The sequence below is a fragment of the Engystomops pustulosus genome, chromosome 1, assembly GCF_040894005.1.
Source record: "Engystomops pustulosus chromosome 1, aEngPut4.maternal, whole genome shotgun sequence".
In the NCBI taxonomy this organism is placed as follows: Eukaryota; Metazoa; Chordata; class Amphibia; order Anura; family Leptodactylidae; genus Engystomops; species Engystomops pustulosus.
The window spans coordinates 29389738-29401457 of NC_092411.1; the positions used below are offsets into that span (position 1 = coordinate 29389738).

The window sequence follows — 11720 nt, forward strand, 5'->3', positions numbered from 1 at the left end:
TCATAAATTGTTCTTCTATTTCAGGTTTTGAGTTTTTTGAAACAAGCGCTAAAGATAACATCAATGTGAAGCAGACGTTCGAGCGCCTTGTGGATATCATCTGTGACAAAATGTCAGAGAACTTAGAGACGGATCCAGCCATCACGGCTTCAAAGCAGAGCACAAGACTGACAGACAAGCCCCCTCCACAGCAGCCCAACTGTGGGTGTTAATGTCACCCTCCAGGCGTCCTCAGTGTGTTCAATTGCCAATAAGTATTGAAGGGGGGAAAAAAAGTTGAAGTGGTCCGTACACTTTACATTTCTACTGTATAAGTATCTGTTTAAAAAGAAAAAAAAATATGGCTTGTTTCGTAAGGTCGGCTGATGAATGGTGGCTTCTAGGCTGAGTCCTTCTAATAAATGTCCCTGCTGTTTGCAAGTTACATGGCTTTGTATGCTGTGATAATTTACATGTCCATCACTTTTCTTGTTGGGTTTATACCTTGTTACATCTCGGTTATATCCAGAGTGAATGGCACCTTCTCCTGAATGTTACTCAAGGTCCTTCTCTCCTAAATATTTCTTCATGTTATATATATAGTTAAAACTACCAGAATTAGTCTTCTTATTGTTTTCTACATTTAGTTCAAGTATTCTGTGTCCATTTTTGTTTAATGAGTTCTTGAAAAAAAAAAGCTGCCATTTTGGATAGAACTGTAGTTCTAGATCTTTTTGGTATCCTGTGATATAGAATGGAGTGTTATATTTGTAGAAAGAGCAAAGTTATAAAACAAGGGACTTCATAGAATCGCAAAGGGTACAAATGTTCCAACTTCTAGTGTTTAACCAGCATCACCATCTTCCCAACAAAAAATCAGACAAATAGGTTCCAAGGTGTAAACGAGTACAGTACATCAATTTATTTCATGAATAGAGGATTATGTGTTTCAAGGGAGAACATTCCTCTTCTTCAGATCCAAAGCAAGTCCTATGAGCGATTCTGGCTGGCTGGCAAAGAGGCCAAACTCTTGTTCTCACTTTACCAGTACTTGGTTGCCATCATGGTTTGACATTAATCATATTACCTGTTGGACAACCCAATATCAATGCAGACTAGCACTGTGGGAGAACCTTCCTCTCACAGTGCCTAAAGGTCAACCATTCATGTTAATTTATGTCTACAATATATGGTTAGCTTAAGTTCCAGAGCCTATCCCCGAGACTATCCCTTTACTGCTTAAGCCTACTAATCCCTTTACTTTGTCCTGCAAACCAAGAACATTGTAAAACAAGAATAACTAAAGGTTCAGCTGAGAAGATGGTCTCCAATAGATGTCACTAGACAAGATGGTCTCCAATAGATGTCATTAGACAAGATGGTCTCCAATAGATGTCATTAGACAAGATGGTCTCCAATAGATGTCATTAGACAAGATGGTCTCCAATAGATGTCATTAGACAAGATGGTCTCCAATAGATATCATTAGACAAGATGGTCTCCAATAGATGTTATTAGTCAAGATGGTCTCCAATAAATATCATTAGACAAGATGGTCTCCAATAGATTTCATTAGACAAGATGGTCTCCAATAGATGTCATTAGACAAGATGGTCTCCAATAGATGTCCTTAGACAAGATGGTCTCCAATAAGTATCATTAGACAAGATAGTCTCCAATAAGTATCATTAGACAAGATGGTCTCCAATAAATATCATTAGACAAGATGGTCTTCAATAAATATCATTAGACAGGATGGTCTCCAATAGATGTCACTAGACAAGATGGTCTCCAATGGATATCATTAGACAAGATGGTCTCCAGTAGATATCATTAGACAAGATGGTCTCCAATAGATGTCATTAGACAAGATGGTCTCCAGTAGATATCATTAGACAAGATGGTCTCCAGTAGATGTCATTAGACAAGATGGTCTCCAGTAGATATCATTAGACAAGATGGTCTCCAGTAGATATCATTAGACAAGATGGTCTCCAATAGATGTCATTAGACAAGATGGTCTCCAATAGATGTCATTAGACAAGATGGTCTCCAATAGATGTCATTAGACAAGATGGTCTCCAATAGATGTCATTAGACAGGATGGTCTCCAATAGATATCATTAGACAAGATGGTTCCGAATAGATACCATACACTAAACTTGAATTTTTGACAATTCCTTACAATTCTCAGTTTGAAGATGTTTTAGCACTTGCTATTCCGCTTCTCCCTATAAACACTCTGAGGCAATGGTAATTTAGGAAAGATTCTTATTTTTGCTGAATATTACAATATATTTGCATAAAATGATTTTTATCTTGTGTCTTATATCTGAGATTTGTGAGTAATCAGACAATGCCCCGTGCTTCAGAAGATGTTGCTTTATACCTCACAGGATGTAGCATATATTTCTTTAGCACTAGGTATCATATATGGGGTCAGAGGCTGAATGCCATATCCACCCTGGAAACTAATTGTTGCTTGAAATTATCATATTTGCTTAATTTGTGGGTGCAACAGCAAGGTAGCGTGCCTTCACTGCTGTCATCCCATTTATTTTTAAGGTATAAGTTTATATTACAATATGTTTTTTGGGGGGTTTTTTTGTGTATTGAAAATGGGTTGTAAATCTCTCCTATGTTATAGATAGTCCCTCTCAACAGGTTAATTTTTTTCATGTTGGTTTGTATGATAAATATTGTAGGACCTGTTAAAGGGGTTGGCCACTTTTCAATACATCTGTACCATTAGACATGTCTCTGCATGTATATATCTGTACCTTTCCATGTTCTCACCATGCTGCCCTCTGCATATACAGGCAGTCCCCGGGTTACATACAAGATAGGGTCTGGAGGTTTGTTCTTAAGTTGAATTTGTATGTAAGTCGAAACTGTATATTTTATAATGGAAGTTTTAGACAATTTTCTTTCTTTTGCCCCAGTGACAATTGGAGTTTCAAAATTTTTGGTGTAATTGGACCAAGAATTATCAATAAAGCTTCATTACAGACACCTTACAGCTGATCATTGCAGTCTGGGACTATAGTAAAGCATCCAGAAAGCTTCACCAGAGGTCACAGTGGGCAGAGGGGTCCGTCTGTAACTATGGGTTGTCTGTAAGTCGGGTGTCCTTAAGTAGGGGACCGCCTGTATACAGAACTCTCACTCCTTTAGTCCATTCTAATGTTGTCACTCACTGTATCTTTCTCTCACAGTCCATCTCACTGACAGACACAGGGAGAGGGGAGGGGGAGAGCAGGATGAGTCATAACTCTCCTGCTTCATCTCCTCCTATTCAGCAGTGCTCTGACAAGTAAAAAAAAGATCCACAGAGAGTTTCCAGACAGTAAGGAAAGTAAGTAGCAGGAATGCTGAATCACTTGAAGAACATTCAGGGATTATTATTATTATCAAGGCAGTAAAAGCGCATGGGGAAATTATGTAAAAGAGTGGCCAACCCCTTTTATTCTAGTACATTGTACTTATAAGTGTAATATCAGTGTAAATCTAAATAATTCCTTTAAGAAATGGCTCAGGATGAAGTAATGGTAGTAGTGATAGAGAGAATAAATAACCTACCATATGTAATCAAAGACAAGGGTTGCTAAAGCTGATGACAGGATTGGCTTAGTAGGGGATGTAGTAGGTCGGACACCCCGCAGCCCCATTGAGCTGATCTGCAGTAACCTGGTCTGACCACTACACAGAGAGTGGCTCCTCTTCCTTTCTCTGTTGATTAGTTGCTTGATACAACTGATATGTTGGGGGCGCTAGGTGCTGGGACCCACCAATATGATATTAAGGACTTAATTTGACCACTAAATATATAGTTTTGTATTTGAGAATACTAAAGTTAAAGGTATATGACTAAGGATGAGCAGACCCGACCCAAACGCTCACCCCCCACTGATAACACCTGTGATCGGTGCTGTAGCATTTGAAGAGGTGGGCGGGGGGGGGGGGCTGAACACCAAATACATACCCGATCTTCCTGCTGGAACCAGCAATATTTGGCAGGGACCCAAACATTTCTGATTCGGGTCTGCTCATCACTATATATGACATAAGAAGTAAGAAGATAATAGAACTTATCGTGAAGCCAATACCGTGGTTTCCTTGTTGTGTGTGATAGACCTTAGCTTAGACAGGAAAACTCAACTGCCTTTCTGTCCAGAATCCTCCATCTTCAGACTTTTATTTAACAATTAAAATATACTTTGGATATAAGTAATTGTTCATAGAAAAATATTGGCCCATGATATATATATATTGTGCAGAATGAGCAGAAAGTCAATAATAATACAGCACCCCCCCCCCCCCCAACCCGGCCGTCCTTCCTTAATAACACTCTCTCCGTTTCTAGTTCCTATTTTCTATCACCTGGATCCCTAATATGTTGAGGCAATTGCTTGATAATATGGTAGATGCCTCCGGGGTAACTTTGACCTATTTGGGATCACTTGGTTTGTGGAGAGGCAGATGTTTTATTTACTAGTGGGGCTAAAAGGCTGAGACATAAAATGTAATATTGAATTATTTTATGTTTAATAAAATGGGATAAAAGCTCAAGGACAATGGAATATGCAGGTTACATCCTATAATGTATAGCTACAGCGCATGGGCCTCCTAAGGCTCCCCCGGTCAAGTTATGCTACTAAATCGATGTGTAGGGGTTCACAGATGACACCGTATTTGTGACTTTTAACATATCCAACATTAAAGGACATCTACTACCAGGATGAAAGACTGCATGCAAATGAGCCTGAGGGACTCCGGGATCCATTAACACCTATGGAGCCTGGAGCCCCTCAGGCTCATTTTCATACAGTTCTTCATCCTGGTTGTAGATGCTATTTAAGGAAAAAGATCATTGGAAAGCTAAAAAGCCAAAGCGTTGCAGTTTGTTGATATCTTGCTATACTTTTATAGTGAGAAGTTTTACACATGTTATCTGCTGCCTGTGCTGTACCATTAACTGGATTTTTTATCATGAGTGCCCCTCCTATAGAATATCCCTTTATATGACACATTATATATATTATTTATTAGATATTTGCATATTTAGTGTTAAAGGGATCATCAGTGGCGATCGCTCGGACTAGTAATTATTGCTTTCTGCTGCCCCGCCTCCCGTTTTCCATGACACTCCACTTCCTGTCTGTCTCCCGACACCACAGGAAGCACTAGTGGGGTTAGCAACGGTGACCTGCCTCTTCTACTTGATTGGCCAATCTACCATGTGCCATTTATTAATAATATATATATGAAGAAAGAACTAAGGCCTAGGAGTGACTGCTACCTCTACACCCTCTATAGCTACACCCCCATGGGATTATTCAGAAATGTGACTTTGTGCTCATCTCAATCCATTGTTTGCCTAAAAATGTAGCATTTATTATAACCATACAACTTTTAATCTGTTTTTCTTAGGTTTTATATTATGCAAAGAGTTTCTTCTTGGATAAAAACTAAACATGTGCCGTATAATCAATGACCTTGTTGTACCTATATTATATATTTCTAATTATGACGTGCACTTACAGGTGTGTGTATATATAAATGTATATATGTATGTAGTGTTAATGTGTTTGAATCATAAGAGACAGAAATGTTTGGAGAATTTGTATGATTTTGATCACTTTCCTGTATCTTGTTTTAAAGCATTTTTACTATATTAAGTAGGTTACTGCCACTATAATAAGTAGTATAATAAGTAGGTGGTTTCCTTGGTATATGTATGTGGCTCTTCTCATACAATTATCCTGTGATAGATACTCAATATAAATTTAGACTGAATTATAATATATGTATGTAATGTGGTACTGAAATTGGGTAAACTAATATGAAGCAATTTATGCAGTTGATTAAATTGGGTGCTTAGTTGTCAGACCCAAAATTCTACAGTATATAAGTCAGTACTAACAGGTGGCTCTTACATGCTATTTTTTAATTTATCAGAGTTTTGATGGGTGACTATTCCTGAGCTACAGTCAGGGTCGGCTCCAGGTATCAGTAGGCCCTTGGGCGACGGAGCCTCAGTGGGTCCTTTTGTAGCAAACTCACGTCCATCCCGAACAGCCCCTGTTTATATACAGTCCCCTCATGGTTATTTTATATAAGCCCCCTGACACCCTATGCATTCATAAGAAACAGCCCTCCCCTCACCCCTTATATACAGCCTTATGTGGGGCTCCACAGCAGCTCTAGGCCCGAGCTCTTGCCCAGGTATGCCCAGTGCTGCCCCTGGCCCTGACTACTAGTGATTTGTTGTTAACAAGCAAACAACAGGAGTCGGCTTCCCTCAGTGAGCCGATTGCTCACTTAACCCTGCCCCTAACTGGCTCACCACACCCTCTTTAACCCGATGTAATCGGGTTATAAATGGTGTGGAGTCAGGGCACTAGCTGGACTACAGTTCCCTATTATTCATGTAATAGGGAGCCATTCATGAGCCAGAAGAGCCGACTGTTCTTAGTGAGCAGAGCCTAATCAGCCAGCTCGCTAAGAAAAGCCGGAATTCCCCTTACCACTGACTACAGTGAGAGGTTTTGCCCTCCCACTACAGCTCTGACTTCTCTGATTGGTTGCTTTAAATATAAACAAAGGGGGAGGGGTTCCACCTCTGTCCACGTCTAGCTCTAGCACAATGCTCAGTCTATACGCTGTCCTACATAGTTATACTGCACAGAGGATAGATTTATTGATGAGCCATCAGTCTTCTAATTACATGGAAGGAAAACGATATAACCTATTACTACCAAGAGGTAATTATAACGATCCATAAAAAAAAAAAAAGACCGAAGTGGACATCTCAAGTGCACTTCCCTGGAGAGACTCAGACCAGGACATTGCATTACCGCTAGAAGCTGCTGCCCAGCATTTACATGACTCTACGGGGGTCTTCCCCAGCCGGTCAAAACTATATCCGGTGATTTACACTTATAGCAAAATAATTTATTTTTATCATACTGTTTGGTAGGACTTTTTTGTGTTACTACTACTATACATCTGGACCAGCTGTTAAAATTTAACAGCTTTAAAGGGACGCGGCCCCCTCAGGGAGGGAATGAAATTTCCTTTCTAGAATTCCCTCTTTCATGTGAAATCTCACCCATTGAATTATAAAACAAATCTTCTCCAAAGTCATATGATAATGAGCAGAGAAGAGTCATATTTTCCTGAGATGAGTTTAGAGGGGGTAGATCACTTCAGAAACCTATATCTTCTGCTCTATAGTACCTAGAAACATGGTGCGGAATTCATTAAGACTGGCATTTTACAAGCCCCCGCCGCCAGTCCGGCCCCCATATCCACTAAGGGGCTACGGCATCTTAGTAGATTGTGTGCAAACTCCAACAGTTCGGGCCTGATACCAGGTCTGAACAGAAAGAGTTTTTTGCTTTAGTCTCCACTGTTTTTTTGGTAATTATAGTAAATCCAGCACGTTGGGTGTTCATGCCCCTGCCCAACTGCTCCCCGTCCACTCAAAGTGGCTTCCAGGGAGGAGAAGCCAAAAAATTGTCGGAGAAGACATAATGATCCACCATGGTGTTATTACCAAGTAGTTTAATTTCGGTAACATCAGGTGACAGCTTCCCTTTAATGACTCCAAAGAATAACATTTTGTTCCATTATCATTATCCATCTCATTCTGATTTGGCCATAAAAAGAAAAATGATCTATTGATGTAAAAATACATTGTTTGCATAAAGGCAGATTATTAAATTAGTCGTCATCTTACTCCAGTTTGAGGTGTCATTTGAGTTCTTCTAATATTTTGCGCATCAGATTTTTATAGTGGCTCAAGCAGCTTTCTAGATGTGGTTTGATTTTAGTAAAGGAGGTGTTATATACTGTACGGCTAGTGTCGGATTCCTGACGTGTCCTTACAACAGGGGAGACGTGTTCCAATTTCACCCCCCTGAAAGTGGGAGGAAGAGCGAACATTGGTAGCAGCCAGTGATTGGCTTTTGTCGATGTTCAGGGTGTTTACCTAGTGATACAGGGACAGTGACATCACTAGGAACCTCCTTCCTGCTAAGCATTGTGGAGGCCAGGGATGGATACAATACTTTGCATCCGTCCCCCATAGGCTTCAATGCTTTTCACTGAGGGTATACATCGTTTAGCAGGCGCAGCTTGCTACATCATTCCATCGTATGTTTTCCACAATATATGACGTATACTGAGCAGATGGATGCAAAATGGATGTCTCCGTCTGCCAGCATACATCTATGGCTACACTCAGTATGTAGGCCTGGAACTTCCCTGGTGTATACACTAAGTATATACATAAAAAGTTAGGTAAATGAAGTGACATTAAGTAAATTTTGGCATAAAGGGAACCTGTCATCTGAAATTGTCCTATTAAACAACTACCAGTATGCTTCCAAGTAGCTGAAGACCTTCCAGATTGTGTTTCTTTCAAGATCATGGTCCAGATGAGATGTAATTTGCTTGAATTAAGTCAAGGAGGAGGAGATTATAACACGGAAGTCAAGCTCTCTCTTTCTCAGAAAGCCTCTTCACTCAAAGACACCAATAACCAGATCTCCTGATGTCCGCTGCATGATATCAATCACAGAGGAGGATGCATTCACAGCTCCCCACCTTGATTTCAATGTTAAACTCCGCCTCCTTGACTTTATACAATCAATTTAACTCTCACTTCAAAGTGGATTTTCTGGATTATGCCATCATACTGGGTCATGAAATAAACAAAAACTAGAAGGTGTTACGCTGCTTGACAATATACTAGTAGAAGTCTATTAGGCCAATTGCTGATGACAGGTTCCCTTTAAGTAAAAAGCGGAGTAAGTTGGCAAAAAGTTGCAAATTTTGCTCAGATCAGCAGATGTGAACATTTTGCCTCATGTAGCTCTAAGGACAGACCAACTTTGCCATAACTTTTTGGATAAAGCAAGTATCTGTATCCATATATAGTATATATTGATAGAACCTTCTTCTTTCCCGTTTCCCAACTTTTTGGTTACACCTATAACCGAAGTAGATAAGAATGGGTCCGTAGCCGTTATTTCATCATTTTTTCTTTTTGCGCTGATTATACCGTGACTCTATTGTGTCGTATGAACCTGTAGCTCTGTGATCCTCATGTGCTTTGTATAATGAAACGTTCCGAGCTTCGATGTATTCAATGTTGCATGAGTAACTGTTTGAGATCTATAAATATACACATATATTTTTATAATACGAGATAATAATAATAAAAAAAACAACTCTCCTGCGAGAGTCCATGGGCCATGAAGTGCAATATTTGATGACCTCTGTGGTGTATATAATATCAGTGTGAACGTGTCTTAGGTGGCTGTATGCAATATTCCGTGTCTGTGATATAAGCTGTGCGTCCTTAGAACATACAAGTAATATTGTATCCTCCGAGAACCGGTTGAAACCTTCTGATTGCTTAAGAGTGAACTGAAGTATTTTACTAAATGAGATGTTGTATTTGCTGTAAAATAATATGTCCAGATCTATTATTATATTTGTATGTTATGACTATTAAATCGTGTATGCTATACCTGACTGCAGAAATTGTAATTGCATTGGGAAAAAAAAAAAAAAAGATTTACTTGCACAAGAAAAAAAAAAATCCAAAAATACTGTATTTTTTTGTTACCAAGAAGAAAATACCAATGCATGTCCCATGTTACATCACATCATTATATACCATGAGCCATTAAAAAAAAAGTCTAAGAAATCTATAACACCCCCCCCCCCCCTGATTTGTATGGTTTATTCTACCGTTTTTTCTTGCATTTACTTAAAGGAACCATTTGGCTTCTACATGTTGAATAAAGGAGGATTTCTCAACCTTTATCTGGTTCTTTCTTTTTCTTGGCCCTTCTATGTCCATATCTCCATATTGTATAAGACGGAAGAATTGGTCTCAACCGAAACTTATACAAATCCTGATTAAGTGTGAGAGTCAATACTGGAGGTGCTGATCCAAAGATGTCATTGCACTATGTGCCCCAAAAGAATCTCAAGGCAACATCTTAGATGTAGGAAGTTTTAGTACAGTTTAAGGTCTCATACACACTACCGCATGGGGGAACGTGATCATGGCCCGCATAGACATCTATGGCACCCGGTCACGTCCTATACATGTCCTATATTTTGCCATATAACGGGTCCGGACGCTCGGCTTTGAATGGAGAGTGGAGGGGTAAGGAACGCTCACCCCTCCTCTCTCCTGCACCTGGTGGTATGCTCTCTTGGGCTAGGGTAGTGCACATGAGGCTTAACCCTTACAACAGGTTATGAAACACAGATCAAGCCCTACATCAGTAATATGTCACAATACAGGTTTGATGTGTCAGATCTGCCTTCCATAATCTGTACTTTCTCCCAGCGAGATTCTTCCTGGCTTCACCGGTAAAAAATAGACTGTCTGAAATTTTTCCATAAAAAGTAGGTGATGCAAACAAAAATCTAATGCAGTGATGGCAAACCTTTTAGAGACCGGGTGCCCAAACTTCAACCAAAACCCACTTATTTACCATCAAGTGCCAACATCAAGTGACAATTTAAACAGTAACTTATTGCTCTCTTTTTTTTCCCACAACATTCAATCGTATCAGCCCCCTGAGGACACCAATACAGTTGAATACAGAAGGAAGGCAAATTCAGACATCATTGTAGCTTCTCTCCAGGGTCTCTCTGTACAGGAAGAATAGTGGGGCCAGTAGTAGGACATCCAAAAGTCTTCTGGCCCTGTTCACACCTTCTTACTTCTCTTGCAGTTCCAATCAGTCAAAGATACGTCACCTTAAAAGAGTGCCGAGCGCTAAATCACAATTGTCTAGGACTGCAGGAAGATTTAAGCCCTGTCTGGTGAACTTTGTCCTGGGGCGAGAGCCTGGGTGCCCACAGAAAGGTCCCCGAGTGCCACCTCTGGCACCCGTGCCATAGGTTCGCCATCACTGATCTAATGTCTTTACAGCTAAACATGTCTCAAAATACTGAACAGACTCCAGAACAGAAGGGAAAAGGACAAAATACAATTTAATTTTATGTATAGCAATGGAACTACAGGCGGTCCCCTACTTAAGAACACTCGGCTTACATACGACCCCTAGTTACAAACGGACCTCTGGATATTGGTAATTTACTGTACTTTAGTCCTAGGCTACAATAAACAGCTGTAACAGTTATCACAGGTGTCTGTAATGAAGCTTTAATGTTAATCCTGATTCTTATGACAATCCAACATTTTTAAAATCCAATTGTCACAGAGACCAAAAAAGTTCTGGGATTACAATGATGAAATATACAGCTCCGACTTACATACAAATTCAACTTAAGAACAGACCTACAGACCCTATCTTGTATGTAACCCAGGGACTGCCTGTATAGGATTAAAGGATACACCAGGCACATTACACATAGATCCAGGCACCGTGACTTTGGCATCTTCTTATATTTGTTATCCATGGCCTCCTTCCTTCTAACATCAACTTTCAAAATTATGGTAATGGCAAGAAGGGCTCTTGGGGGCATTACCAGAGCCCCTCCATGCTTTATCTTTACAGGCAGTTAGGGTGTGTAGGAGCATTGCTGACAGAGGGACGGGGAAGTGCCAAGGCAGCTGGGAGGAAGTGCTGAGGGAGCAGGGGGGGGGAGCAAAAGCAGCATGCCACCAGATCCTCCCAAGTTAGGCCCCTTTCATACTGCCATTGTACGTCTCCATAGACGGCTGTGGCACGCGGCCGTGCTACAGT

The 11720-nt window shown here is 40.2% G+C and overlaps 1 protein-coding gene across 2 annotated transcripts in view; it reads left to right on the forward strand.

Annotated features, from left to right (window-relative positions):
- Window positions 1-9816, forward strand: part of RAB3C (RAB3C, member RAS oncogene family) — a 130395-nt gene extending 120579 nt beyond the window's left edge. For both annotated transcript variants that reach the window (XM_072136823.1, XM_072136814.1), the window contains exon 5: window positions 25-9816. In XM_072136823.1, the coding sequence (XP_071992924.1) occupies window positions 25-212 (188 nt within the window). In that variant the 3' untranslated portion in view covers window positions 213-9816. The remainder of the gene's footprint in view (window positions 1-24) is intronic.
- The last annotated feature ends 1904 nt before the right edge of the window (window positions 9817-11720 follow it).